Here is a 23,556-nt window from a genome sequence, read left to right as displayed (position 1 = left end):
AACTCTACCATCTGGTGAGCAAGATGTATGAGACAGGCGAAATACCCTCAGACTTCAAGAAGAATATAATAATTCCAATCCCAAAGAAAGCAGGTGTTGACAGATGTGAAAATTACCGAACTATCAGTTTAATAAGTCACAGCTGCAAAATACTAACGCGAATTCTTTACAGACGAATGGAAAAACTGGTAGAAGCGGACCTCGGGGAAGATCAGTTTGGATTCCGTAGAAATGTTGGAACACGTGAGGCAATACTAACCTTACGACTTATCTTAGAAGAAAGATTAAGAAAAGGCAAACCTACATTTCTAGCATTTGTAGACTTAGAGAAAGCTTTTGACAATGTTGACTGGAATACTCTCTTTCAAATTCTGAAGGTGGCAGGGGTAAAATACAGGGAGCGAAAGGCTATTTACAATTTGTACAGAAACCAGATGGCAGTTATAAGAGTCGAGGGGCATGAAAGGGAAGCAGTGGTTGGGAAAGGAGTGAGACAGGGTTGTAGCCTCTCCCCGATGTTATTCAATCTGTATATTGAGCAAGCAGTAAAGGAAACAAAAGAAAAATTCGGAGTAGGTATTAAAATTCATGGAGAAGAAGTGAAAACTTTGAGGTTCGCCGATGACATTGTAATTCTGACAGAGACAGCAAAGGACTTGGAAGAGCAGTTGAATGGAATGGACAGTGTCTTGAAAGGAGGATATAAGATGGACATCAACAAAAGCAAAACAAGGATAATGGAATGTAGTCAAATTAAATCGGGTGATGCTGAGGGAATTAGATTAGGAAATGAGACACTTAAAGTAGTAAACGAATTTTACTATTTAGGGAGTAAAATAACTGATGATGGTCGAAGTAGAGAGGATATAAAATGTAGACTGGCAATGGCAAGGAAATTGTTTCTGAAGAAGAGAAATTTGTTAACATCGAGTATAGATTTAAGTGTCAGGAAGTCGTTTCTAAAAGTATATGTATGGAGTGTAGCCATGTATGGAAGTGAAACATGGACGATAAATAGTTTGAACAGGAAGAGAATAGAAGCTTTCAAAATGTGGTGCTACAGAAGAATGCTGAAGATTAGATGGGTAGATCACGTAACTAATGAGGAGGTATTGAATAGGATTGGGGAGAAGAGAAGTTTGTGGCACAACTTGACTAGAAGAAGGGATCGGTTGGTAGGACATGTTTTGAGGCATCAAGGGATCACAAATTTAGCATTGGAGGGCAGCGTGGAGGGTAAAAATCGTAGAGGGAGACCAAGAGATGAATACACTAAGCAGATTCAGAAGGATGTAGGTTGCAGTAGGTACTGGGAGATGAAGAAGCTTGCGCAGGACAGAGTAGCATGGAGAGCTGCATCAAACCAGTCTCAGGACTGAAGACCACAACAACAACAGGCTTTCTAAATCTGTAAAAACAGAGGACATTGCTCGAAATGCATTTTCAACAAAATCTCTTGGTTGAGGAAGTTGGTAATTAAATATTCTTTCCTATGACTTTACTCAGTTTCTCTCTTATTGGAGGAGATTATGTGGGATGGAATTTTAATTTATTTTCTGTTACGCTTTATGAAAAGAAGTGTTCTTGAAAACTCCTTCATCAAATATGTAACCATGACATCTGACATGTATGGACTGAAAACAGTAATTTGTACCTACATTTACTATAAGCACAATGCTAAATGTTGGTTTCAAGCTAATATATTCATTTCCAGTCTTAGTGGGACACACAATTTGTATTTTTGTCATCTGTCACTCCTATAATATGAGAGAAGTTCCATTTCACTTTGAAAATTCTGGCAACATTCTTCCATTCCTCAGTATCCTACAGAACCTGGAAAGTGAAACATAATCATTACTTTCCCTAATTTTTCAGAAGATGTGCGACTGAATGGTGATGACAGAAATCAGTCTACAAAAGAAAACATGCCTCCAACTCCAGGCAAAACATTGCGAAACAAAAAAAAAGGGACAGCAGAGCAAATGGAGAATGACAATATAGCTGAAGAAGTATACAAGATATTGAAAAAGTGCTACCACCAGATACGAATGGAGTGTCTGATGTGAATACATTGGGAATGAACCGAGGAATTGCCCCTAGACAACCCAAACATATGTGAAGCACTTACTTGTGAATGTGCTGTTCAAAGCAGCATTGGGGTAGTATGAAATCGTAATATGGTACCAAGTTGAATTCATGGTGAAATACTGTCTTGGTAGTTGGTAATTAAAGTCTCCATTGGACATACTTGTAGAATTATTAAATAAGGCACCATCTTCGGTTGCTATATCTAGTATATTAGTTCGTGGGGCTACTTTAAATATTTTCTTCTTCCAGTATTGTTTTCTTTTCCGCTGAATTTCATTTTCATTGTTGGAGGCATGTGTAGTGACCAAGTAAGCTGCTGGTTCAATCACTTGATTTCCCATTCTCCTGCAAGACTGACTTAGTGTGGCATGCGGCATAGGAGCAAGATGTTGCCTTTTGTAGCGTGGCACATATACATAGTATGCCACTTTGTTGCGAGATGTTGCCCCAGTGTAATCGAGGCATCAGAATTAGAAGGCACTACATCTCTTTCACTCTGACAATCAATCAAATAAATTGCACTTAAACAAGCAGATCAGCTTCTGTGAACAAAAATTATGCCTCTAAGATAAAAAGAAACATAAAAATCATGTGCAACTTGTGCCAAAGCTCTAACTTATGAGAGGTCCCTTGTATTACATATAACAATTTTTAACAGCAATATAAATTAGGATATATTGCTATACACCACATAGTGGAGGTATTGGGTGCCAGCCTTGCAAATTTGGCATTGGAGCCTAAGTGCCTGGAGACAACAGAAGTGAGTAGCAATCTATGCTAATTCATATAGTGGATTTTTCACAGGTCGGTTCTGCCTATAATAATTTTTGTTAATTAAATGTACATGTTCTTTTATTTGCAGACATTGGAAGGTCATGAATCATCTGTGTTACGTGTTGAGTTTTTGAATAATGGCATGCAGCTTGTTTCATCTGGAGCTGATGGACTTCTTAAGATATGGAGTGTGAAAACCAGTGACTGTGTTGCAACTATGGATCAGCATGCTGGGAGGGTTTGGGCACTGGCAGGTATGTTCTCTTTTGAAATTATGAAATAACGGTTTTCCATGCGACAACCCCACTTAAATAAATTCATTTCATTTATTTAGTTCCCTTGACAACTGAGTAAAACACAATTTTTGTACCATATGCATTTTGCCTTTATTCTTTGCAACACATCTTCAGTGGCCTAAAATATGTACATATTTTTGTTTATACTATTTAGTTTACATTTAACATGTTATATACATGATTACAAACAGTCCTGACACTTTTTCTTTTGTGTGACGTAGTAGGAATTTAAAGTTCTGCTCAGAGATTTCGTGGATGTTGATCTACATATTATGATGCTGTGTTCTTGTTCCTTTGTTATGTCTGTTGTTCTTCTGGTAATTGCAATTTGAATTTTTTTTCTTCCAACATTAGGGATTGAATGCATGTTTTGATGTTATGTTTTGGGTGGTGTTGCCAATTGTTGAATGTTATTGCCAACTCCTGAATGTGTGCTCCCATCATCATTCTTTGTCAGACACTTATTTTCCAGCATGGATGATCACAAATGTACAAATGAATCTCCTCTTGTCATAGAACTATCCTGCAGCCTACTGTCGAATTTCCTTCTGCGTATTCATAGCAAAAACCTGCAAATTGATATTCATAGTTCCCTTTGCAACCATCTAACATTTTTGTTTGTCCATTTCCTGTGTCTCTTTCTTGACTATACTGTTTTTACTTTTTCCCCCCCCTCTCACATTTACCACCCAGTTTTACCTCCAATACACTCGTAGCATTTACCCATCACACACTGGTGTTGTTTACATACCTTTCCTTCCCTTCTCTTCCCTACTATCAACCCATCCCAAATGGATCTCTGCACGGTTGACCTGCAGTAAAAACATTGACCGTGCATCCAGCAACACTATGTAGCCCTAAAAGTGAGAGTTTTCTCTAGCCCAAAAAAGGATTTGTCCGAAAGCTAGCAATGATTACAGTCTGCTTTATGTGCCTGCCTCTACTATTCTGTAAGTTGTTACAGTAGAACCATTTTTAATGAATCGCTGGAGACATTTTTTTCCCCCCTGGAAAGGCATTCTCCCGAAATGGAGGTGTTGTCTGAGTACATAGGAATGACATAGAATCATAATTCAAACATGTTTTGGTGATATAAGAGGTATTCACCAATATCCTGTGCTACAAATTTAAATACAGTATTGTAGAAACACCTCTTGTGTTTTAAAATCAATGACAGTGGTTTGTTTTGCCTTTCCTGAGTACTGTAATAAAAAAGTTGTCATTCTAGTTTGTTGATATTACTTACAATATACCAAAAAAACAAAGAAGATGTGACTTACCAAACTAAAGTGCTGGCAGGTTGATAGACACACAAACAAACACAAACATGCACACAAAATTCAAGCTTTCGCAACCAACGGTTGCTTCATCAGGAAAGAGGGAAGGAGAGGGAAAGACGAAAGGATGTGGGTTTTAAGGGAGAGGGTAAGGAGTCATTCCAATCCCGGAAGCGGAAAGACTTACCTTAGGGGGGAAGGAGGACAGGTATACACTCGCATACACACACATATCTATCCGCACATACACAGACACAAGCCTTTACAAATGTCTGCTTGTGTTGTGGAATGTTTCTCTCTATTATATTCATTACAATATACTCATCTACATTCAAAGAGGAAAAGAAACAACCTTCACCTCCTCCTCAACCTGTGCTTCCACTTCGTTGTCATTGTCACCACCAGCTCCTTCACACATCTCTTTTGTGTCCATCTTTGTTGTGGAATTCAGGATGTCAGCATCACAATAAAGTTATTTCTGGAATTACACATTTTCAGAAATATCATTGATCCTACTCCAGTCTTCTGAAGTAATGCCATCCTCAGCAGCAACTGGCTATACCACAGACACCGTTTGCGAATCAATTTAACACAGTCCGTTGTGTTACAGGACTCCAAGCAGCTACAAAAATATGCATAACCTGTAGAATTCAACTGCTGAGTCTCATCACTTCCTGCCTCCCAAGGAAGGAAACTGGCTTCTACACAAATGCTACTTTGTATCTGGCTTTGACAGAGTGTATTATTCCCAAATCCAGTGGCTTGTATAGTTCTAAGGAAGGAACACAACAATTAAATTAGTCAGAAATGATGTTTTCTTGGGATGTCCAGGCTATTGGTCAATAATAAGTACAAATTTCCTCCCTCCTGTACCTGTTTTGGCATCTAAATATCTGAGGACTCTCTTAAAGATATCTGGTGTCATCCAGGCTCTACTATTGGACTTGTAAATACAAGGTAGAGCTTTTGCGTTTTTGAAATGCCTGGGAGTTATAAATTTCCGTATTAGTGGAAGGCAGCTTTTCACTTGCGTCATTATTTGTACACAGTGACATCATCAGCCTTTCTTTACTTTTTTTTATCTCTGTGGCATTTATGCCCCTTAACAGAACACGTTTTTGCAGGAAATAAGTTTTAAAAGGCGTCAGCTTCATCAGTGTTGAAAATGTATCTGGGCCCAAAACCCTGTGGCAATCTACTGTAGTTTACACTTTCTCCACTTACACTTCGGAATGACAGATTATGATGTTTTTTAAAAAGACCAAACCAGCCAGTCGATGGACTTCAGTTTTCAATGCTGATTTCATGAGCCTTTTCTTGTAGTTTGCTTCCACTTACAGAAATGCTGCCACTTTGTGTTTGTTGACACCCCTTGGGTCAATCAAAACTTGCTGTACCAGTTGCTGGATTTGACCCGTGACGTAACTGCGTTGTTTGAAATCATTGAGGCATGCATGGAAGTAGAAGGTGTGTAATGAAAGGGATCATGTTTGAAGAGTACGGTGGAGTATTTGGTGATACTCTCTAGTGTTGAATGTAGATGTTTCAAAATGTTTTTGAGTGATGTTAGGGACTCATCGGACTGCTTGAGTGCCATTTACTAGGAATATTATTGGAAGTGTGTGTGGCAGTTTGCTAGTGAGTTACTTTTATGTTGGCAGTTATTGGCTGTAGATTTGCTTCTGGACTGGAACTCTTAGTGCAATGTGTTGTTTATGAATGGAGATTTAATTTTGCTTATTGCTTGTTATTAGTTATGGATATGATTACGAAGTTTATCAGCAGGTCATTGTGTGCCGCTATGAGCTACAATATGGTGAAAACTATTAATTTTTTGTAGTTTTTTGGTTTGAGTGCCAAATATGCGAAGTACCTCGGCTGTGGCAATGTTATGGGATTAATCAAAGTTGCTGCTTCTCAGACCAGGGATGAATATATGTGGCGTTCTTGATGAGACTATATTTGGCATTCAGTTCAGAGAGGTTCCTGATTTCAAAACTCTAGGCTGGCCATTCTAGATTTTGTGTTGTTAATATATCAACAATGTAGGAAATGACAGATTGCTACTTATCGTGCAGAAGACACACTAAGTTACTTACACAATGCATTTGGCCACAGACTTCATCAGCAAAAGAGAAAGGGAAACACGCACCATTCATACATACAAGCAAACACACCTCATGCAAACATGACTGCCAATTCTGGCAGCTCAGGCCAGAATGCAACTATCATGTAGGATGGAAGCAGCAATCTGGAGGCGGCGGGGAAGGAAAAAAAGATTGTAGTGTACAGTTGGGGGGAGAAGGGGGAGGGGGGGGGGGGGGGGAGCAGAGGGCGGCAGAGGAATGCTGTCTGGCGGAGTGTGTAGGGGCCAGAATGCCAACAGGCATTAAAGCCTTAGGCCCTTCCCAGAGCCTCTCCCCTGGATCCATTTCCCTCCTCACTGCGATGGCCACAGGCACTCACCTACATGCTCCCCAAAGTCCACGAACTCAAAAATCCTGGATGCCCTATTGCGGTTGGGTATGTGCCCGCATTGAAAGAATTTTGGCCCTCGTTGAGCAACACCTCCAACCAATTGCCCATAATCTCATCAAAGATGGCAACCACTTCCTTCACCAACTCTCCACCATCCCTACCCCTTTACCTCCTGGATCTGTACTTGTCACTGTTGGTGCAACCTCCGTTTACACCAGCATCCCTCAAGCCCACACCTTACTAACTTTATTGTAACCTACGCCTACTTCTCCTCTGAAGGGAAGATATACGAACAAATCCGTGGCACAGCCATGGGCACCCACATGGCACCCTTCTATGCCAACCTGTCTATGGACCATCTAGAGGAGACCACCTTTGAAGGGAAGGTACACAAACAAATCTACAGTGCAGTTATTGGCACCCACATAGCATCCTTTTATGCCAACCTGTTTATGGGCCATGTACATGAGACCTTCATAGCCTCCTAAAACTGCCATACCCTTAGCCTAGTTCAGGTTCATTGATGATATCTTCATGATCTGGACTCAGGCCAAGACACCCTATCTTCACTTCTTTACAACCTCGAAACCTTCTCTCCCATCTGCTTCATGTGGTCCTCCTCAACCCGGCGTGCCACCTTTCTAGACGTTGACCTTCTCCTCTCTGGTGGCTCCATCTGCATCTCTGTCCACACTAAACCCACCAATCACCATCAGTACTTGCACTATGACAGCTGTCATTCCTTTCACACCAAAACATCCCTCCCATACAGCTTGGCTACCTGGGGATGGCATATCTGCAGTGACAAAAGCTCCTGTGCTCAGTATGTGAAGGTCTCACCAAGGCTTTCACATACAAGCACTACCCCCCAGACCTAGTCCACAAACAGATCTCCTGTGTCATTTCTCCTCACAGTCCCAATCCTCCCACCATCCCCAAGAACTGGCCACGAAGGAGTGCCCCCTTGCATTACCCGGTACAACCCCTAACAGGATCAAATGAACCACGCGCTTCATCAGGTCTTCGATTACCTATCATCATGCCCTGAAATGAGGGACGCCTACCCGAGATCTTCCTCACCCCTTCTGAAGTGTATTCTGTCGACAATCCAACCTCCACAACATCCTAGATCATCCCTATGCCACTACCAATCCTTGCCACAAGGATCATATCCCAGTGGAAGACCCAGATGCAAGACCTGCTCACTCCACCCACCCAGCACTTCCTATTCTGTCCTGTCACAGGTTTATCTTAATCCATCAGGGGATGGGCCACCTGCGAAAGCAGCCATGTCATTTACCAGCTTAGCTGCTTTTAATATTGGATGACTACCTGCCAGCTGTCCACCTGGATAAACGACTTACGCCAAACTGTGGCCAAGAGCGAAGTAGACTGCCAAGTGGCACAACATGCAGCTGAGCATAATGTGCTTGACTTCAATGGCTGCTTCACTATGTGAACCATCTGGATCCTCCCCTCCACCACCAGCTTTTCTGAAATCTGGAAATGGGAGTTTACAACACATTCTCAGCTCCAGTAATTATCCTGGCCTCAACCTACAGAACATACTCTCCCCACACCCTTCACCCTACAGTTTCCACACTGTCAGTCCTACTATCTCCTCCACATTCTTGTGTTCCAGCCTCTTTGTTTGCTACCCTCTGCCAAAGCACCTGTTCATCTTCCCCCGCTACTCTCCTTTTCGCTCCCTTTTTCCCAACCTCCCTGCACCATAACCTCCTCACACTGCACCTGCTGGCATTCTGGTCCCTGCACACTCTGCCAGACAGCGTTCCTCTGTCCCACCTACCCTCACACTACTATTCTATCCCCTTCCCTGCCCCCTCCACATTGTTGCTGCCATCCCATGTAACACTTGCATTCTGGCCTAAGCTGCCAAAGTTAGTGCTCACGTGTGCATGGAGTGTGGTTGCTTGTTTGTTTGTGTTTTTTCTCTTTTGCTGATGAAGGCTGTGGCTGAAAGCTCTATGTAAGTGTCTTTTAGTTGTGTCTGTCTACAACTTAATGTGTCTTCTTTATGGTAAGTAGCAACCTATTTGCTGCAACATTGTTGATATTCCTTTGTGGATTTTCTATTGTTTGATTTTGTTGTGAACATACTGTTTTTGATATCACTTCTCTATTGAGTTTTGTGCCATTGAAACTGGTGTTAGTGATTGTACGTTGAGGTATTGGTTTTCTTTTTGTAGGGAAGTTTGTTCAGTGACCAAGTATGAGACAGTTGGGAGGAGGGGGGGGGGGGGCGGGGGGAGGTGTTGTTGAAATTGATGTATCTGTATTATTTGTTAAGGTGAAATGTGGGAGAGTGAGTCATATTCTGGGAGTTGTTTCTGATTCATAGTCATCTTATAGGGATTTAGGGAATGGGGGTTTAAGCATTTAGTTGTCAGTCAGAGAGTGGAGTTTCAAAATTTTCAAATGGGTCTTGTACATATACAACAGAAGGGTACTGGGGCGATCATTAAATCTGTGGTAGACAGAGGGAAGAAGTACACATTCACCTTGCAATCTCACTTAGATGAGTACTGCTGGAGGAAGATTTTGTTAGATAATTTTTGTCTGTTTATGAATTTGTAAAACATTATTGGGAAAATGTGTAGGCCAAATGTTTTAAGTTGAATTAATGGATGGAGGTAAGTGGTTAATTTGATTCAGGTTATTTTGTTAGGGTCAATTTTGGGTTTGGGTTTAGTGTGTTTTCTTGGTGTAGTTTCTAGTTTCTCTGGAAGGTTTGATGAGGGGGTGGGGGTTGTGTTAGATTGTTTTTTTTTTGGGTGTTTTATGTTTCCTATTTCACAAGTATGAATGATGTAATTTTTTTAAATTATGTATTTACTTGGGTTTTGTGTTTCATATGGGTGGGTGGGTGGTGGTTTAAGAGGGGTTATGTTTGGAAGAAGTAGATGGCATCAGCAGTTTTTGTTTCCCAGTCTGTGTGTGTGTGTGTGTGTGTGTGTGTGTGTGTGTGTGTGTGTGGGGGGGGGGGGCACAAAAATCTTTTCGTTGTTTTATTTGTTTTCATTGTAGTGTGTATGGTATGTTTATTTATGTGCTTAATTGTGTGTTGCTTGTATATTGAAATTGATATTAATGTTTTTTTTTTTTTTTTTTTTTAATTTTGGTGTTATGTTTTAACTATTTTGATTGTGGTTGGTGGATATACTGGATTTTATTCTAGATATTTCAGTTAGGTTAGGTGTTCAGTAACAGCTGTGCAAGTGAGTTTTGGTTTCTTGGCATCATGGACTTGGTTTGAGCTGTGTAGGTCAAGCAAAATTTCTGATACCAATTTTTGGAGCGATTTGTTCTTTTACGGTATTGTGAATTTTGTATGAGCTTGCAGGTCAAGTGAAATTTCTGATACACTTCTTTGCAGATCATTTGTGTCTTGTTATCTTAGAGTTCACTTTCTCTTTTTACATTTATTGAGGATTTTGTTTGCTGGTTTTTTGAGTAATCTTTTGTTTTGTTATGTCTCTAATATTAGAAATGTCATATAATTAATTTGTCTTCACCCGAGGTATCCTAATTCTCACAATTGTTTCCTTAGTGTCACACAGTTTATCCAGTTAAATATTTTTGCATTATTTTTGTCTGTTTCTATCTTTAATTTGTGATGTCATGGTCACCATATTGTATAAGGGCGAAATGGCAGTGTCTGCCATCTTGATGACTTCTCAGATCAAGACTGACAGATATTGGATGTTTTAGTACCTCCAACCACTTTAACAGAATATTTTCCTCATAATTTAATGTAGACATATAAATGTTCCTCGTTTCAGGTCTGTAGGAATCATTAGCTTTGACATTCAAGAATGCTTCCCTATTTTCTGTATGTCAACAACGTAGATGAAGCCAAATTGTATTTCTTCAGCATTATATTTCTTGGACATCTTTAATGATGATCAGTTTTTGCTGAATTATAATCTTTCTGCATTTGCAGGCCGTACCTCCACAAAGTGACACCGATACGTTTGGCATTTCAATAAAGAAGTAGTTACCCTTCTTGCACTTCGTAGACTAAGTGACAGTGACATCAGATCACATGACCCAAGTTGCACGGGCAGAAATTAATTTCTGATTCATTCAACACATCTTCATGGTTTTGCTACAAGGGTAACTGAGTTATTGGAAAAAAAAGAAACTATGATCTAGCTATGTGTCAATCAAAACAATCAGTTACCATTATTGTGCCGCAAGGCCCAAAGTTCAACCTGTGTAAAACTGAAAGAAATCAGAAAACCACTCAGATATCTTAGGACTTGCATGAAAACTGGACTTTAATTTCATGTTTGTACCTTAGAAGTAGACTTTCCCCTAAAGTGGGGTGTATTAAAAGCAGAGAGGAATAAAATCATTTTTATGGGAGGTTTACCAGGTCCAACGTAAACAGTTATTAAGAACAGGAGTTCCTTAAAAGCGAATTTGTTGATTCGGAGTATTACTGCTAATGCACCCGAACATTGCTTTCTGCCTGGACATGTCATTACCATATTTATATAATTGTATATGTTGTTCCTTGAGAAAATAGTTGCATGGTTAGGGTGGCTTTAAAGTTGGGTATATTATGTGTTTACCATTTTAAAAATAACATTTTATGACTGTTAAAGAGGTTTTCTATTATCTGTGGGACATGTTTACTCTTGCTTCATTTTGACCCCAATTTTAATTATGCTTTTGAAAGCTTAGATCAATTTACACCTGTTAAATTACTGAATTGTTCTTTATATTCCTGTAAGTAAGAAGTGCAATTCGAATCATTAGGTTATGTTTCTTAATATCAAGAAGACTGAGTCAACATTTCTCTGCAACAGAGCTGTCATTTCATCCTTTCATTCCTCCTGTAGTGACAGTGGAAGCAAAGATGACTTTTCGACATATGATTTTCATGCTGACTTTTTAAAGTCCGTAACTATATGAAAAATGATGTAATGTTCGGTGCTTGAACATTTTACTATCTTTATGGGTTAATACATGCATTATCTTAGTACAGTACTATATATTAAGCTTAAAATGTTATTGGATTGATTTAGTAAGTACCAAAAAACTCCTTCTACACACCACTGTAAATATCTTAGCCTACCAGATGGTACATTGAATTGTCATGACAGTTGTAATTTCTGGTTGACCAGTCAGCTAATTTGGTCTTAGTTACTATCATTCATTAAAAATAATGAAGTAGCTCCACAGCAGTCAAACAAATAATTTGTGTATTTGAAATATGGCTTTCTTGTCCAACACCAAAAAGTCTTTACACAAGACTTAACTTGTAAATCTAATCAGTGAAAATAGTACTATGTTATAAATTAAATCATTACTGTTCACATATTTTACTTTGTGCTCTAGAAGTTTATTCGTATATGTCTTTGTTTTGAGTCTTGGATGTCAAGTAAATGATTCTCTGTCTCTCTCTTACTCTCTCCAGTGTCCAGTGATGAAAGCCACCTTGTGACAGGTGGTTCTGATTCAACATTGGTGGTTTGGCGTGATGTAAGTGATGAAAAGCGAGCTGCTGCTGAAGAGGCAAGCCAGAAGTTGGTTTTGCAGGAGCAGCAGTTAAACAATTTGTTACAGGCAGACCATCTCCTTGAAGCATTGCAGCTTGCTCTGTCACTGAATCGTCCAAGACAGGTGCTATCAATTGTACAAGGTACAGTAAAAGAATGTATTGACAAATCCACTCTTAAGGAGTTCCATTATTCAGCAAATACTTCCATTGGTTCCAGTGAAATTGATATAAGTACAATGTTACTGATATTTGGTTTTAATGAATGTTGCAAAGTCTGCTTTTATGGAATAAATATTTAACATTTTGCAATATGAAACCCAGCTATGCTGAAATTCCTATCATGTTCAAGAGTTTGCTGTTGCTCCTTTTATTTTTGAATGAGTAGTGTTAAATTACTGATAGAGAATAATCAGTAATTCACAACTGATTCTTATTACTGATAGGTAGATTGTATGTAACTTCTGGTAAATAATTTCAAACAGGTGTCAATTTCTACAGATTGGTCATTTCCTCTGATGACGCAGAAAATGCTACCATTGGGTACAAGTTCACTGATTTATCACATTGTGTTGTTCATCGAAGTTTTGAATTTTACACTGTGTAGGTTTTGTGTAGTTGTTGCCAGCAAAAGAAGAAAGCTTAGGTAGAAACGACAATTTTTTTTTTGTTATCCAACACAACTGGAACATTAAATTCTTCAAGTTGGTAGCCCTGCACCTGGCGAGACAGGTGTGTTTTGTGCTGCCGTACAGATACGTGATTTAGAGTGTAATAAAACTCTGTGTAGTTCAGGAAATCAGTTTAATACGTGTATTAGTGTGTTTTGCAAGCTTACTATTAAAGTTTTCACTTCTCTTTGCGTATTATTCTAGAAAACGTGAAAGGAACATAAAGTAGGGTTACGATCGTATTCTTGCATACATTTTAGCGCAGTAAAACTTATAGAATCTCATTTAATTGTTCTGTTCCGTTCCAGCAAGTTAAGAAAGGCATATCCCTTTGTTGTTTAACTCTTATTTTGCGAAACACAGCGTAAATTTTAAATTCCGGTATCTGGAAACTTTGTACATATGGTAGTAGCTTTGTTTATATACAGTTGCCACTAGGCCTAATTTTTGTAAATGTGTTTTTCTTCTTCTTTTCAGTAATCTAACTTATTGTCACCAAAGTAAGTTTGTTTACATACGATTGAGACTAGACCTAATCTTTCGTAAAAGTGTTTTCTTGTTTTCCTGTAATTTAATTTGACTTATTCTCACTAAAGTAAGATTTTTACCATGAGTGAAAAGTGCCTGACATGCCACAGAATTGTTAGCTCTGGGGCTTGGTGTGATGGGTGCAGTAGTTTTTTCCATTGGGGTGACTGTAGCGGCGTGGGAAATGGGGAAGTGGATCAGACTCATCAGTGGTTCTGTAGGATATGCAGTAGAGATAGGAAAATAGTGGAACAGGAGGGGAAAATTGCTGCCCTTCAGGCACAGTTAGAGCAGGCTAGGGAAGATATGAGCAGGTTAAGGAGGGAGAAAGGTAAAGAGAGGTGGGAAGTGGCAACAGGTAACAGGAGTAACAGACCTAGAACTTTGTCAGACAGCTTTGTGGTGAATGTGAAGAATAAGTTTGACCTGTCGCTTCAGTTAGAAGCTGATGAGCCTCAGACAGAGGTAGGTGTAGAGAGGGCACAACAAACTTTCAGTAGAACATTGAATAAGAATGTAGGGAAGTCAGTTAAGAGAAAGTTTTGTTGTTAGGTAGTTCACATGCCAGAGGTGTAGGCCAACTTTTGCAGGTTCAGTTAGGATCAGAATACCAGGTCACAAATTTTTTTAAACCAAGTGCTGGTCTGGGTCAGGTGACAGAGGATTTAGGTTCACTTTGTAAAGATTTTACCAAGGAATACACCGTGGTTATTCTGGGTGGGCTGGGCAATAGAACTCTTCTGTCGGGAGAGTTAATTTGGAGCTGGAACGGCTGCTTGGGTCGAGTGCGGGGTCACGTATTGGTCTGGTTCCTGTTGATTCTCTCAGTAGGTGGGATTATACTACACTTGGGCTAAACCTCAACAGGAAAGGGAAGGGTAAACTGCCTGGGCTAATAGCAGGAAATGTAAGGGAGGGGGGAAGGCACTGCCATGAGTGGTAATACCAGTGGTCATAGGTGTTGGAGCAGCACCTTTTTTAGAATAGGCAGGATAGAACGAAGTCAAGTTCTGAGAGAAGTAAAGATTGAAACAAACTTTCAGTTTGATAAACAAATCAAACAGCATAATCCTGACAGATTGGATCAGCGAACACAGCTGTTGGTTAAAAATTTACAGCAATCAGCAGAAATTTTATTTCCACCTGATTTCATCTCGGTAAATGTGAAATGCCAACTATCTTTAGTGTGCATCAAAATATTCGAGGGCTTAGAAGTAAAATTAATGAACTACTTATGTGCATTGATGAATTAGAGTCATCCAACCCAGTTGATATAATCTGCCTCTCTGAACATCATGTGACCAGTGGCATAGATATGTTAAACCTTACAGAATTTAAGTTAGCCTCCTACTTCTGTAGACAAAAGATGGAGAAAGGAGGAGTTGCCACATTTGTAAAAACAGTTTTAAATTTAAGAATATTGACATTGCTTAGAGCAGCACTTAGAAGTGTGTGCAACAGAGATAGAATTTCATAATAGGTCCTTTATAATAGTAGCCATATACAGAGCACCTTCAGGAAATTCCAACCTGTTTTTAAACGGTCTTGAAGATTTATTATCTCATCTAAAATTAAAAAAACAAAGAACTAGTGGTTGCTGGTGATTTTAATGTAGATGTCCTGAAACACATTGTCAGCGAACAGTTACTGAAATCAGTTACATTGTCATTCAATTTAATTTCTACTGTAAATTTCCCAACTAGGCTATACAAATGTTGTAAGACTGCCATTGATAATATATTTATAGACAATTCTAGGCAACTAAGCCACATTACAAAACCAGTAGTAAATGGAACTTCCTGGCAGATTAAAACTATGTGCCGGACTGAGACTCGAACTTGGGACCTTTGCCTTTCACAGGCAAGTGCTCTACCAACTGAGCTACCCAAGCACAACTCACACCCCATCCTCACAGCTTTACTTCTGCCAGTACCTCGTCTCCTACCTCCCAAACTCATTCTGGAAACATCCCCCAGACTGTGGCTAAGCCATGTCTCCGCAATATCCTTTCTCTCAGGAGTGCTAGTGCTGCAAGGTTTGCAGGAGAGCTTCTGTAAAGTTTGGAAGGTAGGAGATGAGGTACTGGCAGAAGTAAAGCTGTGAGGACGGGACGTGAGTCGTGCTTGGGTAGCTCAGCTGGTAGAGCACTTGCCCGTGAAAGGCAGAGGTCCCGAGTTCGAGTCTCGGTCCGGCTCACAGTTTTAATCTGCCAGGAAGTTTCATATCGGTGCACAGTCCGCTGCAGAGTGAAAATCTCATTCCAGTAGTAAATGGGCTATCTAACCATGACATGCAACACCTAACATTAAATTTTGAAAATTGTCAGGGTAAAACATCTATCAGAACTGAATACAGAAGGCCAATAAAACAGTCAAAAACTGAGAAATTTAGGAGATTGCTCAAAGAAATTAATTGGATGGATGTTTACAGCATCCAAGCCACAAATGGAAAATACAAAACATTCGTTAATAAAGTTAGCACCTTATTTGAAAATTGTTTTCGCCTGAAGGTAACTCAAAGTAAGCAGAAGTCTAATAAGAAACCATGGATCACATAAGGGATAAAGATATCATGTGAGACAAAAAGGAAACACTATCTGATACGTAGGGACACCTTTGATACTAGCATTATTGCTCATTTCAAAAATTACTGCAAAATAATGAAGAAGGTTATCCAGAAATCTAAACACCTGCATTATGAGAAGAAGATAAATACATCCAGCAATAAAATAAAAACAATATGGGATATAGTTAAAAAAAACAATATGGGATATAGTTAAGTCAGAGACAGATAGAACCAGACATGAGGAGGAACAAATAGCTCTAAAAATAAATGAAACCCTGGTAACAAACGCATGTTGTGTTGCAAATCATTTGAACAAGTATTTTGTCTCTGTTACTGATAGCATGGGGTTGTCAGGTTCAGTAAATAATGCAATGGAATATCTGAGACCAGTGCACACAAGCAATCTCAGTAAAATGGAATTGACACTTACTTCACCCAAAGAAATAGAATCCATCATAAAGTACTTGAAATCAAAGCATTCTAGTGGTTATGATAACATATCAACAAAGTTAATAAAAGAGTGTTCATGTGAGCTTAGTCATATCTTAAGTTACTGGTGTAATCAATCACTTGTCACAGGAACATTCCCGGACTGGCTTAAATATACTGAAGTTAAACCTCTCCACAAGAAAGGGGACAAAGAAATGCCGTCAAATTACCGATCGATCTCACTTTTGCCAGCTTTTTCAAAAATCTTTGAAAAGGTTATGTTCAAGCGTGTACTTAAACACTTTAGTGAAAATAACATACTGTCAAAGTCACAGTTTGGGTTTCTTAAGGGTTCTGATATTGAGAAAACTATTTACACTTACAACGAAAATGTTCTTAATTCATTGGCAACAAATTAGAGGCAACTGGCATATTCTGTGACCTGTCAAAGGCGTTTGTGTGAATCACAGCATTCTTTTAAGTAAATTAAAATATTATGGCGTCACTGGTAGTGCTGCAAAGTGGTTTCAGTCATATCTTACTAATAGAAAACAATCATCTGACTGGGAAGAAATTACATGTGGTGTCCCCCAAGGTTCCACTACTGTTTCTTGTGTATATTAATGACCTGTCATCTGTTACATTACCAGATGCCAAGTTTGTCTTATTTGCAGATGATGCAAACATTGCAGTAAATAGTAAATCAAATATAAATTTAGAAAGGGCAGCTAATCAAATTTTTACTGACATTAATAAGTGGTTCATAGCCAATTCACTGTCATTAAACTTTGAAAAGACCCACTATATGCAGTTCAGAACTTCCAAGAGATTTCCTTCTGGTGTGTGTATAGTATAAAATATGATGACATGGAAATAGGAGAAGTTGAGAGTGTAAAATTCTTGGGATTACAACTTGACAATAAATTCAGTTTGGAGCAACATACTAACGAACTGCTAAAGCACCTAAACAAGTCTGTTTTTGCAATGCGAATGATGTCAGACATAGGAGATATAAATATAAAAAAACTGGCATATTTTGCTTATTTTCACTCCATTATGTCATATGGTATCGTATTTTGGGTAACTCCACAAAGCCGGCCGGTGTGGCCGTGCGGTTCGAGGCGCTTCAGTCTGGAACCGCGTGACCGCTACGGTCGCAGGTTCGAATCCTGCCTCGGACATGGATGTGTGTGATGTCCTTAGGTTAGTTAGGTTTAAGTAGTTCTAAGTTCTAGGGGACTGATGATCACAGATGTTAAGTCCCATAGTGCTCAGAGCCATTTGAACCATTAACTCCACAAAAAGAGAAAAAATTTTTAGAGTACAGAAGCGAATAATAAGAGTAATGAGTAGTGTAAATCCAAGAACATCATGTCGAAACCTACTCAAAGAATTGGGCATATTAACCACAGCTTCTCAGTACATTGATTCCTTAATGAAGTTTGTTGTAAATGATACAGCTCTTTTTCCAACTAACTGCTTAGTACACGGTATCAATACTAGGAATAAGAACAATATACATAAAGATTTAAAATCACTTTCTCTTGTCCAGAAAGGAGTCCAATATTCAGCAGTGCATATTTTCAGTAAGTTACCAGCAACCATTAAGAGTTTAGTTTCGGACAACGCACAATTTAAACATAATTTAAAAGAATTTTTGGTGGCCAACTCCTTTTATTTCCTCCATGAGTTTTTCAACAAGTGAACAAGTGCAGTAGACCATTTTAATGAAAATTTATTATACTTTAAGTTTTGAAAATACTTGGTTGTAACAGTCAAGTAACTACCTACTGTGTGAATGATGGGTGTATGGAAAGCAAATGTAAGTCTTAAGTCTGTAAATAGTGGAAGTTTAAGTTTAAATCTTGTACATAATCGGACTGTTCTTAACTGAGGACCACTGAAATGAATAATTTAATTTTTGACAATACTTGGTTGTAATAGCCAGGAAACTAGCAAATGGCTGAATGATGGATTTAATGAAAGCAGATGTAAGTATTAAACCTGTAAATATTAGAAGTTTAAATTTAATTCATGTACATAATTTTACTGGTTATTGACTGAGGATCATTAAACTTAATGAAACTCAAATTTTTCTAATTACATTTTTGTAATGTGTTTATCTGACACGTTCAAAACCCAGGATGTTTCCCTCTTTAATGGGAATGAATAATTTATCTAATCTAATCTAATCTTCAATATGGCAAACAAATATGATTTGGTGCCATCTTCTTTATGCAGTATGCACTGAAAAATAAGGATGCATCACTCAGTGTTGTAACTCGCAGTTCCACTTCATTAAGAAAGGAGAACGTTCATGCTTCATCATATAAAGGGGCCTACACATATTCAGTTATTTATTTAGCGTATGGCAGTGCACATCATTTTACACTTCTTACAAATGTTTAAATAAAGATACACATAAAAACACAATAAAATATGCTATATAAGAAGTATAAAACATACAGATAATGGGCAATACAATTAAATAGACACATCAAGATTGTATATGGTCAATACAATTAAATACAAACATCAAGATTATGTATGAAGTCTTTTGCGACATTTGTTGCCATCAGAAAATCACTGAACTTGCCACTGTATGCTCTTCTGTCGCACTCTTGGACGATGCGGTGGATGGTCTGTCTATTGACTCCACAGTCAACAGTTGGGAGTTGGTGTTTTTTTCCATTTGTAAAGAGTATGTGCACATCTTCTATGATTTGTCTGTATTCTGTTAAGGGATGACCATATTTTACATGGTAGTTCATATCCAGGTGGTCTCTCAGTGATGCAGGGGAGGACACACCTCTCGCCATTGTTCCCTCCAGGTCTTTATTGTATCAAAGTTTATACTTTGCAATTCCTTGGCTGTTATCATTGTTGGATGTCTAGACCGAAGTCTGTTTCTTTCCAGGTCAGGCATGTCTCAGTGTATAGGGAGCTGGATGATGTAGAGTATCTTCCTATATTCCTGGAGAAGAGCGTTCTTCCGACGTAGGTCTGCAGGTGGTATGTGGCTTAGAGTTGGCAGCCGATGTGTTGGGGTTGATCTCATGGTTCTGCTGACAATTTGCATCGTGCTATTCAGCTGCACGTCAATTTTTTTATGTGTGAACACTATTCATCCAGACCGGAGTGTACTACTCTGTGGCCGGGTAGACCAGTCCGAGTGCCGACATGTGTAGCGTGTCAGCCGAGGAGCCCCAAGTAGTGCCGCACAGCTTCTGGAGAATATTATTCCGAGATGTTATTTATAAGTGAGTGCTCTGTCCAAAGTGATTCCAAGGTACTTTGGATGCTCATTAGATCGATTTCCCACGAGACGAACGTCAAGTTGTTTGCTTGCTAATTTATTATTGAGATGGAAACATTTAGTTTCAATTTTTGTAGAATTTGGCTGTAATCTCCATTTATGAAAGTATGTACTTAATGTCTCCAAGTCAGATGTTAAGGTTGTTTCCATGACCTCAAAGTTCTTGTGTTGTGTTGCCAAGACCCAATCGTCTGCGTACCCAAACTTCCTGGAAGATGTTGATGGCATATCGGCAATATATAAGCTGAAAAGAAGTGGAGCTAACACAGAGCCCTGCGGTTTAGCTGTGTTGTTATACGTCCAAATCAAGATCTGAATGAAAGATATGTAAGCTACATTCAGATTTCGCCATCAGATCGCTCAGTTCTGGCATTGTGTACATTATTTGTGATGTTAAAGTGACAATAGGAAACAAAAAAGATGTACAGTTTGTTGTGTGGTTGAACCTGTGTTGCTTGTTTAACTCTTTCTGAAAAGCAAATTGAAGGTTGTTTATTTTCTTTGCTGTAGCACAAGTCACACCAGGAAATTTCAGTTTTTATTTTAAAACATTTTTACACATCCACACTCTTTACAGCACAAACTGGATTGTGGAACACATTCTATATCCCAGTATTCAAGAAGATTCTGAACATATCCAAGAAACGTTTTTGCATATGTGTGTGTGTGTGTGTGGGGGGGGGTCTATTTTTGACGAAGGCCTTATGGGCCGAAGGCTTTATTTGTAACTGTCTTTTTGTTGTGCCTGTCTGCAACTCAGCATCTCTGCAATATGGTAAGTAACAACTTTCCTTTTCATAATATTGTTACATTCCATCCTGAATTTTCCATCGTTGGACTACTAATAGAAAACCGAGATAGGGAATTCAGTGCTTTGAATGGCTGGCAGGATCTCTTGGGCAGAAGTCAAACATCTTATCAAAATTTTAAGTATACATGGAAACTATTGAATATTGGTAGAAGAGTATTTTGCCACAGTTGATGATGTACATGAGTCCAGAAATGTTTTCATTGCAGATGGAGCTGAGGCATCTTTTGTAATTTACTTCCTGTAAATTCAGCAAGTCCATTCTGTTCAGGGGAATAAATGTCGTGGAAGCAAACTAGCAAAAAAAGAATCGTGACTCTGCTGTGTGTTAATAGTGATGGCAGTGAAAAGTTGCTGCCCTGAATAATGGAAAATTTAAAAATATAAAACAACTATTATGCACTTATGATTTAGTTAGCAGTGCCTGGGTGACTGCTGAAATTTGTTCAAAATTTCTTAGTAGTTTAGGTGTCAAGATGTATGCAGCAGGAAGAGAGAGATCATTCTTAATATTGACACATACTCTGTACACCCAACGGTTATGAGCTACTTTCTTGGAATGCTGTCATGTTTCTTCCGATACACTGTATTGCAGCTTCTAGACATGGCCATAATTCATCTTGTAACAGTGAAACAGAGGAAGGCTGTTGTGCAGAGGTCAATTTTATTCCTCAAAATAAAGGACATTATGAGAATGAACTGGGTAAAATATTCCGGAGGTAAAATAGTCCCCCATTCGGATCTCCGGGCGGGGACTACTCAAGAGGATGTCGTTATCAGGAGAAAGAAAACTGGCGTGCTACGGATCGGAGCGTGGAATGTCAGATCCCTTAATCGGGCAGGTAGGTTAGAAAATTTAAAAAGGGAAATGGATAGGTTGAAGTTAGATATAGTGGGAATTAGTGAAGTTCGGTGGCAGGAGGAACAAGACTTCTGGTCAGGTGACTACAGGGTTATAAACACAAAATCAAATAGGGGTAATGCAGGAGTAGGTTTAATAATGAATAGGAAAATAGGAATGCGGGTAAGCTACTACAAACAGCATAGTGAACGCATTATTGTGGCCAAGATAGATACGAAGCCCACACCTACTACAGTAGTACAAGTTTATATGCCAACTAGCTCTGCAGATGACGAAGAAATTGAAGAAATGTATGATGAAATAAAAGAAATTATTCAGATTGTGAAGGGAGACGAAAATTTAATAGTCATGGGTGACTGAAATTCGAGTGTAGGAAAAGGGAGAGAAGGAAACATAGTAGGTGAATATGGATTGGGGGACAGAAATGAAAGAGGAAGCCGCCTGGTAGAATTTTGCACAGAGCACAACATAATCATAACTAACACTTGGTTTAAGAATCATGAAAGAAGGTTGTATACATGGAAGAACCCTGGAGATACTAAAAGGTATCAGATAGATTATATAATGGTAAGACAGAGATTTAGGAACCAGGTTTTAAATTGTAAGACATTTCCAGGGGCAGATGTGGACTCTGACCACAATCTATTGGTTATGACCTGTAGACTAAAACTGAAGAAACTGCAAAAAGGTGGGAATTTAAGGAGATGGGACCTGGATAAACTAAAAGAACCAGAGGTTGTACAGAGATTCAGGGAGAGCATAAGGGAGCAATTGACAGGAATGGGGGAAATAAATACAGTTGAAGAAGAATGGGTAGCTTTGAGGGATGAAGTAGTGAAGGCAGCAGAGGATCAAGTAGGTAAAAAGACAAGGGCTAGTAGAAATCCTTGGGTAACAGAAGAAATATTGAATTTAATTGATGAAAGGAGAAAATATAAAAATGCAGTAAGTGAAACAGGCAAAAAGGAATACAAACGTCTCAAAAATAGAGATCGACAGGAAGTGCAAAATGGCTAAGCAGGGATGGCTAGAGGACAAATGTAAGGATGTAGAGGCCTATCTCACTAGGGGTAAGATAGATACCGCCTACAGGAAAATTAGAGAGACCTTTGGAGATAAGAGAACGACTTGTATGAATATCAAGAGCTCAGACGGAAACCCAGTTCTAAGCAAAGAAGGGAAAGCAGAAAGGTGGAAGGAGTATATAGAGGGTCTATATAAGGGCGATGTACTTGAGGACAATATTATGGAAATGGAAGAGGATGTAGATGAAGATGAAATGGGAGATACAATACTGCGTGAAGAGTTTGACAGAGCACTGAAAGACCTGAGTCGAAACAAGGCCCCCGGTGTAGACAATATTCCATTGGAACTACTGATGGCCGTGGGAGAGCCAGTCCTGACAAAACTCTACCATCTGGTGAGCAAGATGTATGAAACAGGCGAAATACCCTCAGACTTCAAGAAGAATATAATAATTCCAATCCCAAAGAAAGCAGGTGTTGACAGATGTGAAAATTACCGAACTATCAGCTTAATAAGTCACAGCTGCAAAATACTAACACGAATTCTTTACAGACGAATGGAAAAACTAGTAGAAGCCAACCTCGGGGAAGATCAGTTTGGATTCCGTAGAAACACTGGAACACGTGAGGCAATACTGACCTTACGACTTATCTTAGAAGAAAGATTAAGGAAAGGCAAACCTACGTTTCTAGCATTTGTAGACTTAGAGAAAGCTTTTGACAATGTTGACTGGAATACTCTCTTTCAAATTCTAAAGGTGGCAGGGGTAAAATACAGGGAGCGAAAGGCTATTTACAATTTGTACAGAAACCAGATGGCAGTTATAAGAGTCGAGGGACATGAAAGCGAAGCAGTGGTTGGGAAGGGAGTAAGACAGGGTTGTAGCCTGTCCCCGATGTTGTTCAATCTGT

General features: G+C 39.0%; 1 protein-coding gene across 1 annotated transcript in view; it reads left to right on the top strand.

Moving 5' to 3' along the window:
• The window catches only part of LOC126457657 (transducin beta-like protein 3), a 187,907-nt gene that overhangs the window by 144,183 nt on the left and 20,168 nt on the right, over positions 1–23,556 (top strand). The window contains exons 12-13 of the mRNA XM_050094148.1: positions 2,951–3,116; positions 12,360–12,584. Of these exons, the coding sequence (XP_049950105.1) occupies positions 2,951–3,116; positions 12,360–12,584 (391 nt within the window). The remainder of the gene's footprint in view (positions 1–2,950; positions 3,117–12,359; positions 12,585–23,556) is intronic.

This window comes from Schistocerca serialis, chromosome 2 (assembly GCF_023864345.2).
Source record: "Schistocerca serialis cubense isolate TAMUIC-IGC-003099 chromosome 2, iqSchSeri2.2, whole genome shotgun sequence".
NCBI classification, from domain to species: domain Eukaryota; kingdom Metazoa; phylum Arthropoda; class Insecta; order Orthoptera; family Acrididae; genus Schistocerca; species Schistocerca serialis.
Note: the sequence above shows the minus strand (reverse complement) of the source record. Positions and strands in the feature narration are given on the sequence as shown.